The 22,854-nt window shown below is 48.8% G+C and overlaps 1 protein-coding gene across 1 annotated transcript; it reads right to left on the bottom strand.

The window, feature by feature from the left end:
• Positions 1-5,305: 5,305 nt before the first annotated feature.
• Positions 5,306-22,210, bottom strand: NPR1 (natriuretic peptide receptor 1). Its single transcript, XM_079109916.1, has 22 exons — positions 20,912-22,210; positions 20,034-20,233; positions 19,548-19,661; positions 19,050-19,185; positions 18,590-18,681; positions 17,709-17,844; positions 17,412-17,496; positions 15,879-15,999; positions 15,418-15,492; positions 15,103-15,180; positions 14,581-14,685; positions 14,034-14,105; positions 13,756-13,912; positions 13,168-13,323; positions 12,766-12,934; positions 11,262-11,408; positions 11,043-11,166; positions 10,832-10,900; positions 10,395-10,569; positions 9,992-10,090; positions 6,318-6,409; positions 5,306-6,159 (listed from the first exon to the last, which is right to left on the bottom strand). The coding sequence occupies exons 1-22, from the start codon at positions 21,627-21,629 to the stop codon at positions 6,097-6,099; spliced, it is 3,183 nt and encodes a 1,060-aa protein (XP_078966042.1). The 5' UTR covers positions 21,630-22,210; the 3' UTR covers positions 5,306-6,096.
• Between the last annotated feature and the right edge of the window lie 644 nt (positions 22,211-22,854).

Raw genomic sequence — 22,854 nt, 5'->3', positions numbered from 1 at the left:
ATTAACAGTGGCAATGTGAGAAAACTGGAGAGTGGAGGGAAGTATTGTTGTACATGTGGCCACAAGTGGCCAAGTGTGTGACAGATGTAGACAGGTAACAGTTTGCTTTCCTCATTCTTCAGAATGCACTTGGGCCGTTCTGCTTTGGGGGAGGGTGGGGACAGGTTGTTAAAGGGATGTTGACAAACTAGAGCAAACCCATGAGAGCTCGCCCGTAGTGGTAGAATTTGGAGACAGATCTTGGAAAAACCTGTAAAGAAACTAGCTATGTCAGAGGCAGGGCAGATACCGTTGTTAGAAAAGAAGGTAAACTTCTGCATAGTTAGAAAAAGCAGTGGTACTAAAACAGAGACCCTGTGCCTAATAGAAGAAAAAGAGTGTTATTGGGGTTGTTTCTCAGTGGTTTGCCTAGCTCATGGGAGGCCCTGGGTTTAATCCTCAGCACCACATGAAAAATAAATAAATAAATAAAATAAAGGTATTGTGTCCATCTACAACTAAAAAATTAAAAAGAAAAAAATCAAAGAAAAAGTAGGCCCAAATCTTCATCATGTCAGCTTATGACCTGACTTCCTCAACAAGACTCCTAAAGTGCAAGAAGTAAAATTAAGAATCAATAAATGGGATGGATTCAAACTAAAAAGCTTCTTCTTAGCAAAGGACACAATCAATAATTTGAAGAGAGAACCTACAGAATGGGAAAAAGTCTTTACCACATGCACCTCAGATAGAGCACTGATCTCCAAGATATATAAAGAACACAAAAAACTTAACACCAAAACCCCAAATAACGCAATCAATGAATGGCCTAAGGAACTGAACAGATACTTCACAGAAGAAAGAATACAGATATGAAAAAATGCTCAGTATCTCTTGCAATTAAAGAAATGCAAATCAAAACTGCTCTAAGATTTCATCTCACTCCAATAAGAATGGCAATTATCAAGAATACAAGCAATACTAAGTGTTGGCAAGGATGTGGGGGAAAAGGCACACTCAGACATTGTTGGTGGGACTGCACTTGGGAAAGCAGTAATGAGATTCCTAAGAAAACTTGGAATGGAACCACCATTTGATCCAGCTATCCTACTCCTTGTCATATACCCAAAGGACTTAAAATCAGCATACTACAGTGTTACAGCCATATCAATGTTTATAGCAGCTCAATTCATGATAGCTAAGCTATGGAACCAACCTAGGTTCCCTGCAACAGATGAATGGATAAAGAAAATGTGGTACATATACACATATTGCTTAGTCATAAAGAAGAATGAAATTATGGCATTTGCTGCTAAACAGATGGAACTGGAGACTATCATGCTAAGTGAAATAAGCCAATCCCCCAAAACCAAAGGCCAAGTGTTTTCTCTGATAAGCGGATGCTGATCCATAGTGGGGGGTGGACAGGGAAGAATGAAGGAACTCTGGATTGTACGGAGGGGAGGGAGGGGTGGACTAGGGTGGGTGGAGATGGGAAGGATGGTAGATTGAGGCAAACATTGCCCTATATACATGTATAAATATTTTTTTAAAAAATGAATAATACTTTTATGAACATTTGCATACAAAAAATTAAAATAAATAAAAATCTTAAAAAGAAAAGAAAAGTCAGTGGTAGGGCTGGGTGCCATGGCACATGCCTGTACTCCCAGAGGCTTAGGAAGCTGAGGCAGGAGGATCAGGAGTTCAAAGCTTCAGCAACTTAGTGAGACCCTAAGCAACTCAGTGAGACCCTGTCTCTAAAAAAGTACAAAAAAAAAAAGGCTGAGGATGTGGCTCAGTGGCTAAATGCCCCTCGGTTCAATCCTGGTACCAAAAATGAAAAAAGCATGATCTTAGTTCCAAGTCCTTGAAAGTTTTCCAAAAATATGGAAGATCATAACTCTTTTTAAAAGGATTTCAGTATTGGGTGTACAATTAGACTGTATAACCTCTACTTTTTCTCCTAATGCTAAGATTTTTAGATCTAATGCCTCTCACTAAGGTGTTCAGTCATGAGCTGTCATTTCTGACTGCTCTCTGAATATTAGGAACTCCTTATATTTAACATTAGAGTTTGTATAATGTAGTCTCTTAATGCTAACGAACTTTTGTCTAGTTCTTACTACCTACCATCCAGAGTTGTAAGCATGTAACAGCAAGAATTAACTCTCATAATCCCCAAAACAAACCTATAAGGTAGGTCTTATTATGATCATTCCTGTGTTCCAGAAGAGAAAACTGAGGGCACAAAGAAGTTGAATAGTTTGCCCATGGTTATGACGATTATAAGGACTGGGATTTGAATCCGGGCAAGCTGTCTGCCAAGTCTAACTTCTTAATCAACTCTGCACTGCCTGTCACTTCATACAGGTGTGCATTATGCCACTCTGAACTAGAATTTTGTTCTAGTTTTTGCCTTCTGAGAATTGGTGTGCTGAGACACAGCAACATGTTTGGATGCACAGCAGCCAAGGTATACCATATGCTCTCCACTTTGAAAGCCAAATGCAGCAATTAATTTGGGATAGTTGCATCTAGTCCAGAAAGGATGCTGCAGTGATTAACCCATGTCCTTGATTATGGAATCTTTGCTTTGCAATGGTTCTTAAAGGACAACCAGCCCAACCACTCAACTCACTGGAGCCAATATGTGTCCTATGGAAGCGGGTAGGTGTGTGGGTTTTTGTTTTGTTTTATTTTTGTTTTCTACCTAGAATGGCTCACTGCTTCTCTAACCTTGGGTTTGAACTATAGTCAAACGGCTTTCTACCTCCCACCTCCTCTTTTCCTGCTGGAATGGTATCTGGGGTAGTCAGGGCTTTGGTATCATGCTCCTTGAGAGCATCTTTGCCTCTGCTTTTTGCAACATCAAATTTATCAGCATCCTGACCCTTCGTCTTGGCGTAAACACCTCTGGAATCTTACTTGCATTCCAACCCAGTGAGATTAAATCTCTCTGGACAGTACTAATTTTTTTAAATGGTTAATTTATTTATTTGTAAGGTATTTTTATAGCCTCTGCAATTTAATTGAAAAATGACTTTTAGGCTGCAAAACTGGTCTCTTGCTAATTAGATTCTGTGGATCTGTCCTAAAAGATATAAATCATTTTTTAAAAAAGATAACTGAATGTCCTGCTATGAAAAATAAATTACCCAAGTGCTTTGATGTAGAGAAAATAGGGGCTGGGGCGGATATTTGTTTGCTTCCCTTAGCTCTTATTTTTTTCGAGGTCCTGACCTTGCACAGGGGGCCGACTGGCCTGGAGGTCCTCCTACCACAACTGAGAGGCCTTCTTGGTCTGCCCGCTTCTTCCAGAAGTGTCACATGGACTGATGAGATAATGTATGTGAAAGCGTTTGTAAATGGCAAGGCACAATTGAATGCCAATTATTACTCTTATTATTATTCTTATTGCACTCTAGGGAAACCCTGTTGCCCCCTCCCCCAAACCTACTAGTCAGGACAGCCCAGGGAAACTCTGAGGCTAGATTGCCCCTCCCACATGGGTGGAGGCTCCTGGCACAAATCGGTCTCCCCTGCTTTAGAGGAGGGCGTTATTGCTACGCTCACGTCCATTAGTAATGGTTTTCCCAGTTCTTCCTGACTTCAGGAGCCTTCCTCCGGAAGGAAATCTCCTCAGTTCCAGTGAAAGTTCTGGAGCTGCTGAAATCATCGACTCCTTGGGCTTCTCCTTAGGCCCACCTCCCAGCCCCCTCCCCTCCTAGTGCCCGCAGTGGAGCCAGGCTGCCCCGGAAGGATCTGACCGGCAATTTCCTAGAATTGTCTTGCTGGAGCTCCTCAATCATCCAGCCCCCACCCCCGCCACACACCTCATCACACAGTCTTCCTTCCCCAGAACCCAGGTCCCTCTGGATGTCTCAGCCCCCACCCAGATCTCATTTCTTAGTCTCCACAGTTCCCTTCGTCATAGCCACTCTCTTTGGGGGCTGTCTGCTACTCCCAGGAGGAGGAATTGGGGCATGGGAGTCAACATGGCCACCAGGGCCCACAGGAAGTTGAGTGTGCCGTGGTTGCCAGGGCAACCATCGTTCTTTAGGCCTTCCCAGTGTTTTTCATCCTCAGCTTGGCTGGTGAGAAAGACTTGACCACGGGAGCGCTCTCTCCCAATAAATCAAGTCTGACTGAGGCCAAAAGGGGTGGGTAGGAAGCACAGAACATTCAGAAGAGTCACTGAACAGGAGGGAGAACAATTTATCCTTTCTTCATCCCCAAACCACCACTTGTATATTAGGGAATGTTGCCTTATAGACAGATCTCTAAGCTCCTGGTAGCCCACCCCTACCTCCAGATCCCATTTGGCATGGACTCCAGGAAGAGGCCTGGGAGGTCAGGGGAGAGGCCTGTCTGCACTTGATGGATGATACTAAAGAAATGTCTGGCACTTTCCTTCCCCATGGGGGAGGTGAAGCTGTAGCCACCTCTCCCCCGGCATTCCTGCCTGCCTGCCTAGGGAGGAGGTGGGGTGGGTGACTGAAGCAGGGAAAGGAGGGTCCTTAACCCTTTGGAGAGACATTTTGCAAACCATCACATTTGTCTACACTGACATGGGAAATGGAGGGGTAGGTGGACAATCCCCAAATCTCAAGGAGTTTAAAAGGGATCCATAGCCACGTAAGGTGGCATAATCCCAGCTACTTGAGAGGCTGAGGTAGGAGGATTGAAAGTTTGAGGCTGGCCTCAGCAACTTAGTGAGACCCTGTCTCAGAATAAAATATAAAGTGCTGGGGATATAGCTCAGTGGTAGAACACCACTGGGTTCAATCCCCAACACTGGGGGGTGGGGGAGAGGGGTTTGGGGGTAGAGCTCAGAGGTAGAGTGTTCCTGGGTTTAGTCCTATCTAAATAAATAAATAAATATATAAACAAATAAATAAATGGGATCCATATGATCCTTGGTTCCCAGGCCTAATTCGACCCATACTAATTATGTTATTCCTACTGTATGCCAGCCATTAGGTAATACAGCAGTTCTCAAAGTGCACTCCACAGATCCTGGGAGTCCCCAAGACTGTTTCAGGGAATAGATGAGGTCAAATGATATTCATAATAATACTGATACATTATTTGCCTTTTTGATTGTGTTGACATTTGGGTCAGAAATACAAAAGCAGTAGGGGAAACCTGTTGATGCCTTAGATAAATCAAGACAGTGGCACCAAATTGGTCATTGTACTCTTCACTACCGTGTACCAAAAAAGATCATTTCTTTTAAGAATGTCCTTAATAAAGTGGTAAGAAATTATTAATGTGTAATGGGTTTATTATTGTTATCTCAAATTACTTAATAAATAAGCATTCATTTTACTTTCTTTGCTATTATTTTAATTTCTAATATGATCAATGTCAATAAATATAACCCACATAAACAAAAGTTCTCAATAAAGTTTCTGAACTCCTGCAAAATTCATAGACTGTTCTGTGGACTCCTCAAAGTTGGAGGTGACTGCAGCCTTTTTCAGAATCTACATTCCCAGAGAATCAAGTCTTTTTGAAGCAGAAGGCAGAGAACATGGCTAGGTTTTCTGGCAATGCTCTCTCCCTTAAGAAGAGACACTGTAACTGGAATAAAGATTTTAATGGTCTCTGTTCCCGGGAGAAACAAGGCATATAGGACCACAGCCCCTCTCCATTGCTCACTGTTGGGTAGAGGGGTGTGGTGGCGATGGGCTAGGTGAGGGATAGTATCTGTGGTCCATGTGGCTCAGACCCAGATCTGGACCTTCCACCCTCTCCAGTCACTAGAATCTCTTTTCATATCCCCCTGTGGTAATTCTCCCTTCAATAAAAGTCACAGTGTAGGAAGGCTGAGGGAGGAGGATCAGGAGCCAGTCAGGGCAGGCCTACACGGATGCCATTTTGTGTGAATGTGTGATTTGGTCAGTCCTGTGAGCTCTGAGTTCTCCCCTATGCCAGTCCTCTCTCAGAGGTTACATCTGGTGTCTCCTGGGGTCTGAGGGCCTGAGCTGTTCAAACCGCTTCTCTCTGATCCTTCCGCAGTGGTGGGGATGCTGAGGAAGAGGTGGAGACCAGGCATCTATTTTGCCTCTGGCACAGGGAAAGGAGGTATGGAGGGACAGCAAGGGAGACAGGTCAGCCTCTGGTGCTACTCCCCCGCTCTCCCAGGAGCCAGTAGGTCCGAACCTTGCCTTTGCCCTGGAGGGAGAAAATAAGGAGGTTGGGATGGGGAATGGCACACCCACTTTCCCAAATCAGATGAGAGGCCTAGAAATGGGAGTGGCCTTGGCTGTTGGAAAAGGGTATTCCCACTCCAGGACCCAAGGGATAGTGATGGCAGGGACTTATTTCTCTACCTTCATTTCCACATCCCCTCGCAGTTCCAGCTCAAAACCATCAAACTCCTCTAGGACAGCCTTGGTCTCAGAAGACAGGTGGATCTTCAGGGCTGGGTAGGACAGGGGAGAAGGAAGGTGAGAATTGCAAGGGATGGAAGCAGGCAGAAGAGATCAGATACTGTGGGGGTATGCAGATGCTTTCCCTAGCCTTTGGTTCAGAAGCCTCTTAACTTGGAGAAGTCCCACCCTCTCTACATATGTATGTATGTATGTAGTGTATGACTGTATTTGCTCCTTAAAAACTTTTATAAGTGTGGTGCCTAACATGGTAGCCATTAGTCACATGACCTGTCTAAATTAATTGAAATGATATTCAGTTAAAGATTCAGTGCCTTGGTCTGGGGATGTGGCTCTGTGGTAGAGCTTCCTTGGGTTCAATTCCCAGTACTGCACAAGAAAATACTATTGGGGATTGCAGTTGTGGCTCAGCATGTGTGCCTAGCATGTGTGAGGCACTGGGTTTGATTCTCAGCACCATGTAAAAATGAATAAATAAAATAAAGGTGTTGTATCCATCTACAACTAAAAAAATTGAAGGAAAGAAAGAAGATTCAGTGCCTTGCTGGGCTCAGTGGTGCACTGAGAGACTTCGGAGGCTGAGGCAAGAGGATCGTAAGTTCAAGGCCAGCCTCAGCAAAGTGAGACCCTGTATCAAAATAAAAAATTAAAAGATCTGGGAAAGCACCCTTGGGTTCAATCCCCAGTACAAGAAACAAAACAAAACGGAAGATTCTGTACCTTGGTTGTACTGGACACATTTGAAGGGATCCATAGCCATTAACTAGATTTTGCAATATTGTACAATAAAGATTACAGAACATTTTCATAACTGCAGAAAATACTATTGGAGCCAGATATGGTGGTGCATGCCTGCCTATAATCCCAGCAACTCAGGAGTCTGAGGTAAGAGGATTGAAAGTTCAAGGCAAGTCTCGACAATTTTTTTTTTTTTTTTTTTTAACCAGGGATTGAATCCAGGCGCTTAATCACTGAACCACATTCCCAGTCCTTTTAATGTTTTATTTTGAGACAGTGTCTTACTAAGCTGCCTAGGGCCTTGCTAAACTGCTGAGGCTAGCCTCAAACTTAACAATCCTCCTGCCTCAGCCTCCTGAGCCCCTGAGATTACAGGTGTGCTCCACCATGCCTAGATCCTTTGCCTTGATATCTTAGTGATACCCTGAATCAAAATAAAAAAATTAAAAGAGCTTGGGATATAGCTGGGTTCAATCCCCAGTACTGCACCAAAAAAAAAAAAAACAAAAAAAAAAAAAATACTATTGGGGATTGCAGTTGTAGCTAAGTGATAGAGTGCTTGCCTAGCACATGTGAGACACTGGGTTCCATGACCACATAAAAATAAAGAAATAAAAAAAAAAGGTATAAAAATACAATAACATTAAAAAAGAGAGAAAATACTACTGAGCAGCACTGCTATAGAGTGTCATTCTGTTCGAGGGGGACAGTATAGCATAATGGTTAGAAGCAGTGGATCTTGCCCTGCCTTAGAATGAATTCCTTAGACATTTGCTTGGGTAACTAATATAAACTGTGTCTCATTTTCTAAATCTATGAGATGCTGATAGAGAAAATATCATCTCAAAGGGATGGATTCCTGTTGTGAGGATTAAAGTTATTCATCTGGATTGGATCTCTAGCACATAATAAATTAATAAATAATTCAAACAGAATGTGGCACATAGGAAGCATTATGTAAGGTATTGCTATCACTGTTATTTGACTCAATACTCTCATTACTCAATATTCTCAATACTCTTTGAGGAACTGAGACCCAGGACAGAAGATCTGCCCAAGCTGCTGAGGAGGTCAATGATGGGTCCATCAGTTCCATACTTTCTTTGGTCACTGTCTCTGGGGCCATGATACTTCTCCTGGGGTCTGTATCATGGTGGCCTCTTATTATTGAGCCATTTCTGAGAATATGCTCCTTGAGGAGTAAACTTCAGTGAGAAGCTCTCTCCTACCCTGTGGCCTCAAACCCTGGGCCCATGAAATATCTGCTGAACCATACCCCACAGGGCTTCCAGGACTGGCTCCCAAGTAGCCCTTCTTCCACCATGCGGCTTGAATGGGAATCCACACAGACTCTTCAGCTAAACACTGGCCTGGTACAGATACTGATGGCTCAATAAATATATACTAACTTAAATTGTGATAGAAGAGAAACAGAAAGCAAGATTGAAGGGAAAGGGTGAGAGCAGGCATTTACTAGACACTGTGTGCCAGGGGTTGTGCTAGGGTTGGTTTGTTTGTTTTTGTTTTTAACAACCCTGAGATATAGATAAACAGCTAAGTCTCAGAAAAACTGAATGACATTCATGTGCTAGGCATTTATACAGCTTTCTCACATACCCCTTATGAGGTAGATTTTTTTCTGATGGGGGATACCAGGAATTGAACCCAGAGGTGCTTAACCACTAAGCCACATCTCTAGCCCTTTTAAATATTTTAGTTAGAGACAGGGTCTCACTGAATTGCTTAGAGACTTGCTAAGTTGCTGAGGCTGGCTTTGAATTCAAGATCCTCCTGCCTCAGCCTCCTGAACTGCTGGGATTACAGGTGTACCACACCCAGCAAGAGGTAGACATTTTATCTTCAGTTTACAGATAAGGAAAACCAAGACTCAGAGAGGTATAGCAAATTGATATAGCTTGCTCTGGAGCTGAGAGTCACACCCAGGTTGTCTGGCTTTGAAAACCATCTTTACCACACCAAAGATGGAGCAGAGGGCCTTAAAGGTGCAATTCCTGCTAGGCATTGTTGAACACTGACCTGGAAATACTTTCTTTTATGGTACTGGGGATTGAACCCAGGAGCACTTTACCACTGAGCTACATCCCCAGCTCTTTTTATTTTTTATTTTGAAACAGGGTTTTGCTAAGTTTCTTAGGGTCATGCTAAGTTGCTTAGGTTGGCTTTGAACTTTCGATCCTCCTGCCTCAGGCTTCCACAGTTGTGCACCAGTACACCCTGCTGGTCCTTGACTTTTATTATGGTCCAAGTTATAATTTTTGGATTGTGTGATCATGTGAAAGCCACATAAATTCAATAGAAACTGTTCTTTGAATTTTGATCTTTTCCTGGGCTAACTATGTGCAGTACATATTCTCCTGCCCTCCTGGGTGGCAGCAGCAGTGACCCACAGCTCCTGGTCTGCCATGCGATTACAAAGGTAAACAACCTGTTCTCAAGCATATATTGTGTTGCCAGCATCTTTTGGATATTGTATTTTGTTTTCACATCCCATCAGGTTTACAAAACACTCACCTGTGTGTGAACATGAGCTATTCAATACTTTATTATTACATAGGCTTTCTGTTAGGTAGTCTTACTGACTTCAGGCTAACATAAGTGTTCTGAGAATGTTTATGATCAGTATGTAAGCTACAATGTTCCCCCATAGGTTAGGTATATTATTTTCAATCTAGGATATTTTCAATTAACAATGTAAACACACCATAAGAGGAGGAGCATCTGTATTATGAGAAGGGTACTTGGGAGAAGAAAGGACTAGGGGCTGGCATAGGGATTGGGTAAGCATAAACTGCCACAGAGTAGCCATCCCCTTGGCTACCCGTCCCTCCTCATTCCCTCTAGGAGAAGCACCATACCTTCCCCATTAGACTCCATTCTTGAGGCAGTGTTGACTGTGTCCCCAAAGAGACAGTAACGGGGCATCTTCAACCCTACAACACCAGCACACACAGGTCCTGGGAGGAACAAGGGAGGGAATCAGCAGCAGCAAGGGGGTTAGGAAGGGTATTAAGGGAGGTAGAAGGTAGGATATGAGGCTCGTGTGAGGGGAAGAGAGAGGAGAGTGGGCGAGAGAAGAGGGAGGGAGAGATAGATGAGATAGCGGTAGATACAGAGAGATAGAGAGGGGGAAGCGGGTGAGAGGGAGGGAGGGCGGGAGAGAAAGATCAGGGGCTGAGATGCTGGGTCCGGAGACAAGTCCTCCTTGCGTAGCTCCACCTCCAGGATCCACCTCCCCATCCGTGCAGTTGGCATCCGCACCTGTGTGGATGCCGATGCGTAAACGCAGCTGCTCCTGAGGCCGGTGGCGGATGCGGAACGAGCGCACCGCGTCCAGCAGTGCCAGAGCCATACGGGCCACTTCTCGGGCATGCAGCCGCCCATTACGCACTGGGAGCCCAGATACCACCATGTAGGCATCTCCGATTGTCTCCACCTGTGGCGGCGGCAAGATAAGGCAGAGCAGGAGGACTGGAAATCTCTTCCTTGTGCCACATGCCGGCCACACCCATGTGCACTGTCATTTTGTCTCCCATCTCCCCTCCCTGTGCTCACCCCGCCCCTGGCCGCACAATTTCTCTGCCGGTTGCCGGTCCCCTGAGTCACGGCCGCTGCCCATGTGCCCTGGACTTCTCTTTCATACAACCTGAACCTCACCATTTTTGACCCTGTCTATGTCTGTCCCTTCCAATCCCTACCTTGTATACATCAAAGTTGTCTATAACAGCATCAAAGCAAGTGTACAGGTCATTGAGCAGGGTCACCACCTGGAAGGCACAAGAAGCCAAATGGAACTGGAAGTAAGGGTCCTCCTTGGGGCCGGTGAACCAGAAGGTAGACCTTGGGGATGGAGCAGTGACACCAAGCTGACCCTTCTGGTCTGCTGCCTGTGATTGCACCCTGGCTTACCTGCATGGGTGTGCTCTCTGCCGATAGGGCAGTGAAGCCCACGATGTCACTGAAGTAGATGGTAACGCTGTCAAAGGCCTCAGCCTGCACTGTCTCCCCGCGCTTCAGCTGCTCAGCCACTGAACTGAGGGGTCAGGGTAGGTGCAGATCAGAGTGTGAGGTTGGGGCAAGGACAGGGGCCGTGTCTTGTGGGGAGGGTCTGAAGAGCTAGGCACTCACTGAGGCAGAATCTGGTAGAGCAGGGCCTCTGCCTTGCGCTTCTCCTCCAGGTATGCCTGTGTCCGCTCCTCTACCAGCTCCTCTAGGTTGTTGGCATACTGCTCCATGCGGGACAGCAGGTTGTCCAGGATGTTGCTGCTGTTTTCCCTGAGGGGCCGAGTGGAGGAGGTGAGAGCAGAGCTGCACAGTTCTGCCCTGGAGAGCCCTCCCCCAGGCTCTCACCCTACCTAGGTTTACTCTCAGCCCACATCCAGCTGCAGCAGGTCCCTTATGAAGGTCAGAATTGGGGCACAGCTGGATAAGGGTGAGCAGGGGAAGGGGGTGGGAGGAAAGTTCAGTTCATCTCTGAGAACCCAGGATCAAGTATGAAGCTTCAGGCACTTCGATAGCTTGTTCATCTTTGTTGAACACGAGTGAGTTGGAAGTGAATTGGTGGGCACAGTGACACACATCTGTAACCCTAGCAACTTGGGAGGTTAACAAGTTCAAGGTCAGCCTGGGCAACTTATTATTATTGCTGTTACTATTATTATTGTTGTGGTGGTACTGGGGATTGAACCCGGGGTACTCTACCACTGAACTACATCCCCAGATCTTTTTATTTTTTAACACATAGTCTCAAAGTGGAGCGTGGTGATGCACACCTCAGGAAGCTGAGGCAGGAAGATTATGAATTCAAAGCCAGCCTTAGCAATTTAGCAAAGCCCTAAGCAACCCAGTGAGACCCTGTCTCTAAATAGAAGAAAGGGCTGGGGATGTGGCTCAGTGGTTAAGTGCCCTGGAGTTCAATTCTAGTATCAAAAAAAAAAAAAAAATTAATGATCCTCTACCTCAACCTCTTGAATCTCTAGGATTATAGGTGTGTGCCTTGGGGCTGGGCTAGCCTGGGCAATTTAGTGAGAACAAGTCTTTTTTTTTTTTTTTTTTTTTTTTCAGTGCTGGGCATGGAACCCAGGGCCTTGTACTAGAGACCAAGTCTTAAAATAAAAAGGGCTGGGGTTGTAGCTCATTAGTAGATAGAATGCCCTTGGGTTCAATCCCCAGTGCAAAAAAAAAGAGGTGGAGAGGGACAAGGATGAGCTAAGGACAAAGTGACAGGCAGGCAGTAGAGAGATGTGTCTAGGGATCTCTGGGCTCCACTAGGATAAGGAGTCCAAAGGGCTGAGGCAGGAGCTTATGGAGAAGGCTAAGGCTATGGGGAGGAGATGAGAGAGGTCAAGGGTGTGTGACCAATTTATTCTGCACACCAATGAAAAGTCCAGGGCCCAGTGTGGGAGAGTGGGCAGTGTGTGGGATGTTGATGTTGGTGGAAGAAAGGGGTCTGAATGGTAGGGGACTGTGTTGTATAGTATCTGCAAAGCGCTACAAGGCCAGAGTGACCAGAGTGAGCCGCGCATGAGAAGGCTGGAGCGGGCTCCCTCTGTGGCTGCAGAGACAGACTGAAGTGTGGGGTTTATGGTGTTTGTAGTGGAAAAGAAAGGTGGCCATGACTAACACCAGTGACCTGTTAAACTTGCGCAGTGTCAGGCGGATCTGCTGAAAGGGTGGCCGCTCCTGTGGGTCCTCAGCCCAGCACCGCTGCATCAGCTGCCCCAGTTCCTCCAGGTGGCTCTGCAGGGCCAGGGAGGGCCGGAAGGGGGGCTGCTCACCCCGAGTCACACGCTCAATGATCTCTGTATTGTGTGGGGGAGAGGGATTAGCCAGGGACCCAGTGAGAGACTGGGGGCAACCAGCTAGGGTTGGTTATGGAAGCCCAGAACCAGCTGGGCAGGGAACTAGTCACTTGCATCAGTGGAACAAAGGGTGGTGGCTGGGACCCATTCCAGAAGGAAGGGGTAGGGATGCTTCCAAGACTCCCTCCCCCTGGGGCTGGGGTTAGAGGTAGGGGACATTGTGGCCCTTTCACCTTTGGGACTGAGGTCTAAACCTTCCACATGGAAGACCCCACTCCTCAGAGCAATCTCCTGAAGGATGATCCCAAAGCTGTACACATCACCAGCCTGGGAGCCCCGGGAAGGGGGCGAAGCCATTCGCAGAAGCTCAGGAGCGGTCCATAATTTTTCTGTGGGCCAGAGGTTAGGAGTTACAGGGTGAAGGCCCCCAAGGTGAAGGGATGAGGGACTTCACATTCTAGTGGAAAAAGAAGAACTAGCAAATGAATGTAATATTTCATACCAAAAAAAGCAATAATAGAAGTAAAGAAGAATAATGTGATAATGCTGGGGGAAAGAAAGCTTCAGACTGGGGAGGAGTGAAGGAAAGCTGTGAACAAGCTTGTGGCTGGGACTGGTCTGGACACATCACACTGTGTTTAGAACTGGAAGAGGTCTAGAGACCACTTAGGCTGTTCTCCCCCTTTTGCTGATGAGAATTGACTCTGGATTCAGTAGAGGCATGCCCAAACCAGATAGATCCCAAACCACAGTCTCCCAACTGAGCTACATTGGTGGTGGTTGTTAGGTAGATGGGGCTAGGGGTCAAGAATTGGGCTCACTGGCATAAAGGATGTGTCCTTGCTCTGGCTCCGGGTCCCTGAAGCTCTCCAGCCCATAGTCGGTGATCTTAAGCACAAAGCGCCCATCTACCACACAGTTGGATGACTTGAGGTTCCCATGGGAGCAAATGGCCCCATTGTGTAGAAACAGCATTCCCTGGGAAATTTGGGGAGGCAGAGGTCTTGGGCATGAGTGGGACCTACAACCGTGGCCAGGGGAGAAGCATACTCATTCCTTATCCCAACCCCGGACATCCAGTGGGCTCCGCTGGGCTTACCTTGACAATGTCATTGGTGAGTGAGTACCGGAACATCCAGTCCAGAGTGATGCTCTCATTCTCCAGAATGTCCTGTTGGGAAGAGTGAGACCTGTACCCCACAGACCTCCCTGGGAGTGGGAGGAGGATGCAAGTGTCCTACTGACATAAACTTGTAGAACAGAACACTACACTGGATTTACTCTAGCTGCATTTCCTCCCCATTCCCATTTTACCCATGGGGCCAATAAAGGTCAAAAGGAGCGAGACTTGCTGGGCTTGTATAACCAGTCAGGGATGGACCGGGGCTAGAACACAGTGTTCCTGATTTTTTTTTTTTGGGGGGGCGGGGGCTGTACCAGGAATTGAACCCAAGGTTATTTCTACCATTGAGCCACATCCCCAGTCCTTTTTATTTTATTTTGAGGCAGGGTTTTGCTAAGCTGCTGAGGCTGGCCTTGAGCTTGCAACCCTTCTGCCTCAGCCTCACAAAGTAGCTGGGATTACAGGGGTACCCCACCATGCCCAGCTTGGAACCTGTTCTCTGACACTCGGTTGTCCCCCTCACCTGCAGGCTCCCTCGGGGACAGTACTCTGTGAGGATACAGATGTTGGGGGGGTCAGTGCAGGCACCCACAAACCTGGTCAGGTGTTCATTCTGCACATCCCGCATCTGCAGGTTAAAAGCAGCATCAGGGGTGTGGCAGAGAACTCACTCCTCACCAACTTGCCCCCTGACCTCAGAGACCCCTTCCCTTAACTCCCTACTCATTTTTTAGAGACATATTCAGTAGCCCCTCCTCCTCTACGATCTGCTTCCTATACTTCCTGTCTCCATGCCGCTTACCCCCCTGCCAGGTGCACCACATTTGGTCCTTCAAGGACCTTCTTCTGGGGTAACTCCAGTGATAGTTCATCTTATGATTGATTCCCCTACCCCCATCCCTAAGATGTGAGGGCCCACCCCAGGTCCACAGACCCTAGCTTTCCTAGGATACTCTGATTAACTAGAACCTCTGCCGCCAGCTCTCTTGGCCATCTCCCTGCAGGGGACTCTTTCCCAGTCCACTGCCTCACACCCGCACATTACATGCTTCAGTTCAAACAGGACTTTTCGAGTCAGCTCAATGCGTTTACGGTTCACGTGTTTCACAGCCACCAGGTTGCCCTGAGCAAGGAATGGAGACTGTCACTGTGTGGAGCATGACCAGGGGCCCTGGGAACTCCAGCTGCTCCCAACAACTCACCCATCCCTCCAGGACCCCCAGCTGCTCCCAACAGAACTCCATTGCCCTTCGGATTCCCAACTGCCCCTCCACAGCCCACCCCGGCACCCTCTCCTAGTCCTCCACAGAGCACTCCCCTACTGAAGTGCCAAGGACCAGAGATCTTCCCCCAGACCCACCTTATAGTACGCTGTCTTGGCAAAGACTTGGAACTGGCCCTCTGTGGTTAGCAGGGAGCCATAATTGGAGCCTCTCTGAAGGAGTGGAGAACAGGAGGCATGGTCAGCACCCTGGATGCTTTACTACCCTGCCTTATCTTTGTGTTACCCTCCTTTACATTCTACATCAGGAAATCCTCCCCTTGTTTATTTGTTTTATATTTATGTTGTCACATATACTGCCTCCTTTGACCTTTGAAAGAGCCCTGTGAGGGAGGCTTTATGCCTATAACCATCAACTGAGCCCAGTTTAGGGAGGAAATGTGACTTGCTCAAGGTCATGAAGCAAAGGAAGGCAGAGCTGGGAGCAGAACCCTGTTTTCCACCCTACATGTCAGGCACTACTCTTGGTATCCAGGTCCCCCCACCCTGCAAACACCATTGTTGCCTCCCCAACCCCCCTCAGACACCAGCATTCTTACCCCACTCAAGGTCAGCCGGCTGCCTGCACTTCGGAGGTGCCTCTCAAGGCTGCTGGTCTGCACATCCTCCCAGCGCACTCGCCACAGCTCGGAGGCCAGCTCCTTCTCCAGCTGCATCTTCCTGGGGCATGAAGCCTACACCTGAGCCCAAGTGTGATCCCCCACCAGATGCTCAGCAGCCCCTCCTCAGAGCCCTGAGACCACTTCAAGTACTAAGAGGTAATGAGGGAATTTTATCTCCTGGGCTGAGGGTCAGGAGGCCTGAGTAAAATTCTGCTTCAACTGGGGACATTGGGGTAGTCACCGTTAATGTCCTCTTTTGGAAATTGGAGGCCACTATATCTATTTCATTTTATATGGGCATTAAATCCAGGGATAATCTACCACTGAGCCACATTCCCATCCCTTTTCATTTTTTATTTTGAGACAAGGTCTTGCTAAGTGGCCCGGGCTGGCCTCAAATTTGCAATCCTCTTGTCTCGGCCTTCTGAGTTACTGGGATTACAGGCATGTACTCCCACATCTGGCTTCATTCTTTACTATTATGAGAATAAAAATATTGTGTGTGGAAGTGCCTGACACATGGTATATGCTCAATAAGCATTGCTTTTTCTCCCTCCCTCCTCTCCTGTATCATGAACTTCCATTTTAGCCTCACTGGAAGACAGGAGTGGGGCTCATTCATCTCTCTTCTCCACTCTAGGTTCAACACTGGTACAGAGCAGGGTTCATCAAAAAAGGGGCTCAGCTTTCAGAGGTGTTGAACCATTGCTTCCTATCTAGCTGCAGGAGTAGCAAGGAAAACCAGTTCCATACCAGGATCCACTCTGCTATGATGTTATTTCTCAACCTTTCTGCTCCTTCTTGCATCTCCTTGACCTTCCCAGGCCACTCCTGTCCCTGTCCCCTCTCTCCTCTCACCCCTTCTCTGTTCTCCTGTGTCCTAAGGCTATTTATTTATTTATTTATTGTGATACTAAAGATAAAACATAGGTTTTCACACATACTGGGCAAGTGCTCTACCACTGAACTACATTCCCATCCCTTTAATTAATTAATTATTATTGTTTTGGTAGCAGGAATTGAATGCAGGGGCACTTAACCACTGAGCCATATCCCCAGCCTTTTTTATTTTTTTATTTTGAGACAGGCCCTTGCTAAATTGCTGAGGCTGGCTTTGAACTTGCAATTCTCCTGCCTCAGCCTCCCAAGTTGTTGGGATTACAGTCATGAGCCACTGAGCCCAGCATTTTTTTTTTTTTTTTTTTAATTTTGAGACAGGATCTCCCTAAGTTGTTGATGCTGACCTCAGACTGTGATCCTCCTGCTTCAGTCTCCAGAATCCCTGGGTTTATAGGTACATGCCACTGCACTGTGGCTTCTTAAGGCTTTTTAGTTTCTTTTCTCCCTCACTCCCTCTGCCTTCCCCTGCTGTCCTTCACCCTACTCTTCCCTCTGGGTCCCTGCCACCTCCCCTGCAGTTGGTTCTCCAGATCTCCCCATGTCACCCCACACCCCTATGCCACAGCTCACCTGTATACAAAGAAGGAGACGATCAGAATGCTGAGCAGGGCAAGGCTACCTACCAAAGCCAGTACCTCCAGGGTGGAAAAGTGGTCTGCAGGAGAGAGTTCAAGTTGTGGCAAAGTGATTTGGGTTCTACAGCAGTAGGAAGAACCTTCTAATAGTCAAACAGTGATAGATAAAGGGAAGCAAAAGGCAGGAGGAGGCTCTGTCTCCAGAAAAGGGTGGAAAGGAGCACCTATTTAATTCCCCTTGGGAGGAGGCAGTGTCTCCAGAATGGAAGCCTATAGAGCAAGGGCCAGTCACCTTGGTTGCAGGCTGGGTCCTCGTTGTCAAAGCCACATTTAGGAATGTCAGGAGGAGGATACCCCAGAGGCCAGTATAGTTTGCGCCCTGACATGGCCACCAGCTCTTGGGAAGTTCCATTGTAGTTCAGTACAACCTATGGGAGAGCAGGAGTGGTGGGTGGTCAAGGGCCAGGCATGTGGCCTCCTGTCCAGTGACACAGTCCTGCCTCCCACCTGCCTCATCAATACTTCCAGGGCTTGTATCTGGGCTGCCAACTATTCACCAAGCCCCTGCTGTGACTGCATACAGAGAGACCTCATAGTCATGTCCATGGAATTAGTGGGCAAACATTTAAAAAATGACTCAAGGAATTTATGAAGAAAAACTGCATATAGAACCCCACCCCTACACACAAGGAGATTATAATCTTGGTTGAAGCACAAAAACAGGAAAAGGTAGTGTTCTTCTCAATCCACATTTCCAGGTCTAATCTGTGTAGTTCTCTTCCAGGAAGACTTCTTGGATTTGATTCTTGGTGCCTTTGGCTTCTGTCTCTCCCAGTCTCTACTGTGTTTACAGAGCTGTGCATATGCATTCCTTTTGGCCCAGAGTCAGCCTGGCTGCTGGGAGGAGATCCTGCTGACCTCAGGAACTCCCCAAGAAAAGGGCTGTGTTCCCTCCTTAGACATGGGTTCCCCAAGGGTAATACCTTCGGGTCCCTATCATTCTGGTTGCTACCCCAGAATGGAAGTGGATGTGTTTTGTCTGGGGTTTTCATAGGTGTCCATGTGTGGCAGGGTGATCACAGAATAAATAGATGCCCTGGCAGGGCTATGGGGGAGGGTAGGAGGGGAGATGTCATCCTGAATTGACACTGTCTTGTGAGTGTGCACACATACCCTGAAGGCACCTGTGTCAGGATCCATATCCCAGAGGGAGAAGTCAGTCTCTCGATCTCCACTGCTATCAATTTTCAGGTATCCTGTCACACCTGTGGGCATGGGGCAAGATAACTGTGTTTTGAGAAAATACACGTTCAGGGATGCCCCACTTCCATGTCTCCATCCCCTGATCTTCAAACATACATATGTACAGAAGAATAGTGAACAGGACAGCTGTGTTGTCAGCAGGAATGACTGAGTTTGGACACTTAGGAGGACTTGATAGAATTGGGGAAGTGAGAGAAGGAGAGCCTGAAAGAAGCTGTGGAGGTTCCTTATAGAAGAAAAGAAAAGACTGGTATGGGCGGATGCTTACCTGTGTTGCAGGGCTACAGACTTCTCATGTCCTCCTGCTGGGGTACATGGTGCTCATACCCCCTCCCCCAAAAGTGCTTTCCAGACACTTCCAGACCCTGACCTGGAAAACTTCGGTTCCACATCCTCTGAGTTATGTTCTCCCCATTGGTGACAGTTCCCCCATGTGCCAGAGTCTCTGTCACTGCCTGGACATAGAGCAGAAGCCCATCATGGAAGGATGCTGGGATGATGTTCTCCTGCAGGCACAAACAGAACTCAGCTGCGGGGGGTAAGGGAGGGATGAAGGGTGCTGTGGTGGGGGAATAGGAGGCACTGGGAGCTCAGAAGAGGATGCATAAAATAAAACCCACATTATAGAGAAATGGGACGAGACAAATAGGAAGAGATGAGTCAACACCATTTTACTGATGAGGACTTGAGGTTTAGGGGTTGAACTTGTCACTGTCCCCTTTAACTCAAGAAAGATAAGGAGACAATGGGAAGGGAGAGAAGGGGAGACCTGTAAATACGGAGATGTCTGAAAGAACAGGATGGAGACTGGAAGAGGGCCATGAAGTAGAGGCTGGAGGTCTACACTAGGTTTCAGGACCCCTCCTACCAGGCCATCTTCCATGGTGAAGTTGAACTGCTCACGGGCCAAGAGTTTGAGCTGCTTCAGGAATTCCAAGTACTCAGGATTATCCGGTTCTTTATATGTAATGATTTTGGCGGCCTGAGGAAGGGGTCAGAGAGAGAGCTGGCAGCTGATTCGAGTTCTCCCAGTACCCCGTGGCACCAGTTGTCAGTGTGCTGATCTCTCAGGTCAGCCTCTCTGCTTAGGTCAAGGTCAAACATACCCTATTTCCTGCATGAAGTTGTCCCTGCTCTTGAGCAAGGGACTGGAGTTTTCATACAGTCTGTGGAACGTTAATGTCCTCCCACTTCAAGCCCCATTCTTTTCTTTTTAGCCTTGTGGCTCTGAAGTCCCCCATGAGCATCAAGAACACCTTTTTTTGGAATCTTTTCAGACACTTAGGGGAACAGTGTCCAGAAACTAAGTGTCAACAGCTCAGTTCCTTCACCATGGGCAAACCCTGGCACTCACCTGAAAGGCCTGGTGGGCACTGACATCCTGGCCATCTCCCCTCTCCCAGGGCCTTCGGGGAGCAGGGCCCTGTGCCCCTTGCAGGCTTTGCCCAAAGACATCTAGGTGGAAGAAAACATAGTCTTCCCCACTGAGGCCAGCGTCCAGGGCCAGGAGCATCAGTGTTCTGAAGGCATCTGGGGAGCTGCAGATGTAGATAACTGGAAGGAAAGGAGGAGTCAGGAAAAGAAAAGGGTAGGGAAGCTGGGGCTCATAGGGGAGGAAGCTGGGACCTGATGGTGGTTAAATGGCAACTGCTGGCTCAGTTTAGGCATTGGCAAGAGAAAACTGAAAAAGGGGGGAGGAGGTGTGGAGGGTGGAAAAGGAAGGAGCAGAGCTAGGCAGAGGGGGGGAAAGGAGAATAGAAGGTGGGGGCAGGTGGGGGCTGGAGGGAAGGGAGAGGGAGAGAAGGGCCAGCTGGAGAGGGGATGGGTGAGAGGGTGTGTGAGAGCAACGGGAGGAAAGGTTGGAGGAGGGGAGAGGGCAGTATGGAAGAGAGAAAACCAGAGAGAAAAAGAGACAGGAACTAAGCCGAGGGCACACTATGTGCTAGAATGGGCGCAGGCACTTTTCCCCTCCTGTTAACTCTGCAGTCAGGGAAAGTAGGGGAGGTGATAGGTTAGGAACGTAAATGCGGGTGGGGGTGGGGAAAGAGAGGGAAATAGAAACCCAGAAGTTGAGGAGCCGAGGAGACTGAGACAGGAATAAAGGGCCTCAGGAAGAAAAAAAGACTGGTTCAGAGAGGAAGGGAGAGGAAGGCCAGAGCCTTGTACACTGTCAAAGGTCAGAGGCAAGGCATTGGGGCAAGGGGGAAAAACTAGGGTGGGGGTCTCTCTCACCTCGGCCTTTGCGTCGAACGGTCCGCAGCAGCTTGACATAGTGGTCGTGGTCGCCCTCAGCGAATTCCAGGTGGTCCACTGTAATGTTGAGGCGGTCGCGGACCCGCATATACAGCCCCTCTACCACGAAGAAGCAGGGCTGGTCGTCGCCTGGCCGGTAGGCATAGAGCACCAGTGCCCGGCGCTCCCAGCCCAGTCGTCGATGCAACGCAGCCACGAAGTCGCCCAGCTTGGCGTGGCTGGGTCCTGCGCGGGTGGTCAACGCGTACTCGTCCTTAGCCCCAAAGCCCAGCGCTGGGGCGCCAGCAGTCAGCAGTGGCACCCGCCAGTGCGCGGTGAAGCGCCCCACTGGGGCCGCGGCGTACACGCAGCCGGGGCCCAGGAACACGGCGGGGTTGTGTTCCCACTTGAGGTCCACTGCGGCCAGGGGGGCAGCGGTGTCGGAGCAAGTTCCCAGAGCATTCTCGCTGCTGCCCAGCACCGTGCGAACCGTCCAGCCCGGCAGCAAGTCGGGCTGCGCTCTCACCCGAGTCAGAGCCAGCTCCACCGCGGGTCCCACGCGCGCCCACGACCACGGGTACGAGGTGTTGATCAGCGGCAGCACCACGGCTACGATCAGGTTGCCAGCGTAGCTGCCCTGGAGCAACAGCAGCAGCAGCGGTAGCAGAAGCAGAAGCAAGCGCGGGCCGGCGCTGGCCGGGCTCTGCCTCGCGGGCATGACCTCAATGGGTACCGCGGCGGGCAAGCGCTCCCACCATGGTCTCCTCTGCTCAGCGGAGGGTCGCAGGCATCAGGCGCGCCCCTGCGGGAAGGAGCAAGAGCAAGTAGGGGAGCTTCCACCCGGGAACCCTGTCCACTGAATCTGCGACCGTGAGAGGCGAGAGCGCAAGAGGCTGGGCGCGCCACTCAGGGGGGTGCAGAGGGCGCCTGGGAGCAGGCGGGAGCGACAAGAGCTGCGGGAAGGAGACTGCCAGAGTGTGAGCTAGCGAGGTGTGTTAGGAAGAGAGAGAAAGAGAAAAAGCGTGAGCAGGAGCTCCGGGGAGAAGGATGAGGGAGGGCGCGCTCGGGAGGAAAGGGGAGTGTGTGTTGGTAGGCAAGCGAGAGCGCCTGCTCCAGGGAGTGTGCCAGAAGGGGCGTCCAGCCGGCTCAAGTCTCCGGCTGTCCGGGGGGGCGACCCACAAGGACCCAGGCCAAGCTCAGAACCCTCCCTCCCGGCCGCGTCCCCTCCCAGATTTGGTGACATTAGAGCCCGAAGAGCCAATCCTAGATCTCTAACTCCTTCCTCCCAGCCCGAAGTCTGCGGCTCGCCCCCGCCCCCGACCGGCGCCCTTTGCGCAGAGACCCTCTTTCCGCTGCTCCGCAGCGGGACGTTTTCCCTCTCGGGGACAGCACCCGCAGACCCGGCGCCCTCGCCGGGAGGAGCAGGAGTTCGGGAGAGAAGGGTGCGGAAAGAGCCGCTGGCGCCCCACCTTGTCCCTTCCCTCCTACCTGGTTCCCTCTGGGGAAGAGGGAAACAAGTAGTTTGAGTTCTTGGCAGGAAAAGGTGTGTTTGGACGTGTGTATTTGGGAGTGGAGCGGGAGGGCGATGGGTTTCCGAAAAAGGCGTTGAAATAAGGCGTTCACATTACCCAGTCCATCTATGACTTCCCTTCCCTTCTCTCGCCTCCCCACAGCTGTCCAGAATGTGCGGATTAACGAAGAAAATAGACCAGGTGGGAGGAAGGAGTTAACTCTTCAGTTCCCAAATAGATGTGGGAAGGTGGGGAGAGCAGGTGGATGGCTGGGGACTGGGGTGGTGCGGAGGGGCGAAGAGAGGCAACGTCAGGTCCGCTTCCATAATGTAAGTGTATGTAAGGAGGATTGCTAAAATGGGGTCTATGATGGCAGTGGGAGATTATGTTGGAAATGACTTTTGGAGGTGTAAATTGAGTAGAGGGCTTTGG

Source organism: Sciurus vulgaris, assembly GCF_902686455.1.
Source record: "Sciurus vulgaris genome assembly, chromosome: 1".
NCBI classification, from domain to species: Eukaryota; Metazoa; Chordata; class Mammalia; order Rodentia; family Sciuridae; genus Sciurus; species Sciurus vulgaris.
Note: the sequence above shows the minus strand (reverse complement) of the source record. Positions and strands in the feature narration are given on the sequence as shown.

Excerpts from the sequence above, each read along its gene's own strand:
- NPR1 (XM_079109916.1), bottom strand. The coding sequence starts at position 21,629 with ATGCCCGCGAGGCAGAGCCCGGCCAGCGCCGGCCCGCGCTTGCTTCTG. Across the intron at positions 14,106-14,580 it reads GTCCCCGAGGGAGCCTGCAG|GACATTCTGGAGAATGAGAG; the intron begins GTGAGGGGGACA and ends TCTTCCCAACAG. Across the intron at positions 10,091-10,394 it reads ACGCATCGGCATCCACACAG|GACCTGTGTGTGCTGGTGTT; the intron begins GTGCGGATGCCA and ends TGTTCCTCCCAG.